The following is a 3,227-nucleotide window of genomic DNA, read 5'->3' as shown; positions in this document are numbered from 1 at the left end:
ACACCTCTGCACATCTCCATTACTCTTTATGGGGTATTTTTCAGTGTCCCATATGAAGTTTAGGTGAGACTTTGTTCAAATTCAAATCTACTGGATGTCGTCATTTTTCTGCAAGTAAATAGGCAATAACAAAATGTTCAAGTTTATCTAAAAAATCAAACCTGAACCATCTTATACAAACGTCAAAATTAAAGGCTGCAGTGATACCTAACTTAACGCCTGTAAACTTCAATTATATAAAGAAATCAATCATCAACCATCCTAACGTAAAGGCATATTATATAAAGGCTACTAAATAAATAATTGAAAGATGTTTCAGCTACTGTGGGGCAGAAATCTTACCTAACATTAGCAATGCATATATAAGTAAAATCATAAACAGCATACATTCTAAATAAGTACATTGTATTTTTAGGATCTGACCTTTTCTGGCTGCGGAAGATGATTCTCTTATTGCTAGAGCTTGTTGTCTAGGTAAATCAACACCAACTCCATAACATGATGCTTCTTTCGTGCACTCAACCAAGAGACAGCAGCTTGCTGAATCAACATTCTTCACTCGTTGCTGCGAAAAAAGCATTTCTTTTTTGCCAATTGACAACTGTACATACAGATCATGTCTGCTGAGCTTAATTTTAGAAGCTCTTTCTGCTGACTAATGATGCTTTCTTTGTTGGTGCCATCATTTTTGATCTGTTGACATCTCGTACAATGATAACGAAGTTGGAAAACCAAAATAAAAAAGTAGAAACAGCTACTGAGACACCAGGAAAGGAGGAGATTGAGCATCTTTTAAACCAATATATATACCACATGAATGAACAACCGATGAAGTTGCTAAACTATTACTGCTCGAACCCATGACTTATAGGCCATTCTAACGTTAGCTATGACTAATTTTACTATTCAAACCGATGATTTATAGGTCATCTTAATGTAAGATATGACTAATTTAGTGCTCGAACCAATGACTTACCGGTTATCCTAATGTAAGCTATGACTAATTTTACTACTCAAACTCATGACTAATATATATCCTATTGTAAGCTATGACTAATACTAATATATATCCTAATGTAATCTATCACTAATTTTAGTTTTTCGAACCCATGAATTATAGGTCACATAGGAATATAACTCTTTACCCGTGATTAGCCTCCCTTCAAATTAACAGCAACAGAGAAGGGAAAAATAAAATCTTGCATACATGCACCACATATGAGGAAAAAAATAAATAATTATAAAAAAAACACAACAATTTAAGAAGAAGTTGGTACCATCGATTTTTTATCCGCAGACATATCTTAAAACCTAATTTCTACAAGCTTCTATATATATATGGTATGTTTGAATAGTAAGTGAATCTCCATATTCATTACTCCTAATTCCCACAATTATATATATATGGTATGTTTGAATCGTAAGTGAATCTCCGTATTCATTACTCCTAATTCCCACAATTTTGAATCGTGACACATAACAATTTAATTCTATTAAGTACCAACATTTACTTAATTTAAGTTATATACATTCACGACAAACACTATAGTTTAACTTATAATAGCATATTACTTATCATCTACATCGTGCATAAAATTTAAACTCCTTGCAACAACATCAACCCTCCAATAGCTTCTATTCTGTGTGGTTACTTTCTTTTAAACTATATCTCTGATTACGAGCTGCTGGAAATTATAATTCTCAGCTATTCTGGTCTGATAATTACTACGAGCATATTTCAAGGCATACAAACTAAAATCACCATGGACTAGTACTAGTATACAAGATTACAGTTTGTCTAGTAGACAAAGGCACTGTAAGGCTGAGGTAAACTCAACTCTTATGAAAGTGAAAACAAAGGATGCCAGCATGCTCGATCAAATGTACAAGAGTCGTGAGCAATTTGGCAGCTGATCATTTCTAAAGCCAACGTTTTAGATGTGTATATTTTGTCGACAATTCTGATTCAAGACCAGAAATCCCACCAGTGATCATAACTAGAACTATTAGGCTGATGGTTTAAGATACCATCGTCGTTTAGGCTGCCCCAATTTTCAGGGGAAGTTAAAGAACTATCCTCTGCTTCAACAATTTTCAGTAGATGATGTACTGCATCGTCATCTAACCCGAGATAATCAGCTTTTATACTGCTGTCAATGTCATCATCTGAAATAACACCATTTGTTCCATGCTGAGATGATAAGTCAAAAGACAAGCTTGGCATCCCTTCCATTTCATTTTTCTTAATTGCAGCACATCTGTTGTCTAACTCGATTTCTTGCTTGCAACAGTACTTCCCCCTTTCTTTCTGCATCACATCATTCAGTTTTTGCAACTGCACATAAAAAATAAAATAAAATTGGACATTAGTGATATAGTACTATGTTGTATTTAATTGGGTAGATTTGTGTAATTAAGTACCTGAATAAGCAAGGATTGTTTTTCTTTCTTTAAAGATTCGTACTGGGAAGCAAGATTGTCATAATTGGATTTAAGTATACTGTAATCCCTTTCGAGTTGCTTCGATTTCCATCGAGCTCTCTTGTTTTGAAACCAAATTGCTACTTGTCGAGGTTGCAATCCGAGTTCTCTGGCTAGTTGCAGCTTCTTTCTTGGTTCAAGTTTGGTCTCTGTTTCGAACATCGTTTCTAATGATTTTATCTGTTCATCGCTGAACCTCCTCGCGTTGTTATTGTTAATCTTCTTCTTCTTTGAGGATGATAGACTGCTGAAGCAGCTGCTACTACTGAAACACTCCGCAGACAGAGCAGCTGCTGAAGAACTTGGAGAAAATTCCCCTGCATCAAACATCTTATTTGTGAAATTTCTTGATTTGGGATATATATCTATGTGTGTGGATTGGAACTGGAAAGTTCATGTATCTCTGTGGCAGTAGTTGACAGTTGATAGAATGGTATCTTTATGGTGTTCAGCTCTGGTGGGGAATTCTTTAACTTGTACCCATCTTTTATTATGGATTTGAACCAGGGATGGGGTCCAACGTTACGAATACAATAACACTTTTTTTTTTTTTTTGGTAACTTATGATCATCGTCCATTGCTCATTGCTTGAACCCTCAAACTATTGTGTTGAGTGTGTGAATAAAATTTCATATAATTAAATAGATTAAGAGTCTATATATAAGATATGAGAAAAATTGAGAGGATTTTGTTCAAGTGGATAGTATCATATCGTATTAAGAATATTTTTGTTGGGTAAAGTTAAT

At 34.3% G+C, this 3,227-nt stretch overlaps 1 protein-coding gene across 1 annotated transcript; it reads right to left on the bottom strand.

Moving 5' to 3' along the window:
* Nucleotides 1–1,620: 1,620 nt before the first annotated feature.
* LOC125853756 (homeobox-leucine zipper protein ATHB-12) lies at nucleotides 1,621–2,935 on the bottom strand. The gene is made up of 2 exons (XM_049533495.1): nucleotides 2,422–2,935; nucleotides 1,621–2,335 (listed from the first exon to the last, which is right to left on the bottom strand). The coding sequence occupies exons 1-2, from the start codon at nucleotides 2,809–2,811 to the stop codon at nucleotides 1,967–1,969; spliced, it is 759 nt and encodes a 252-aa protein (XP_049389452.1). The 5' UTR covers nucleotides 2,812–2,935; the 3' UTR covers nucleotides 1,621–1,966.
* Between the last annotated feature and the right edge of the window lie 292 nt (nucleotides 2,936–3,227).

The sequence above is a fragment of the Solanum stenotomum genome, chromosome 1 (genome assembly GCF_019186545.1).
Source record: "Solanum stenotomum isolate F172 chromosome 1, ASM1918654v1, whole genome shotgun sequence".
NCBI lineage: Eukaryota > Viridiplantae > Streptophyta > Magnoliopsida > Solanales > Solanaceae > Solanum > Solanum stenotomum.
Note: the sequence above shows the minus strand (reverse complement) of the source record. Positions and strands in the feature narration are given on the sequence as shown.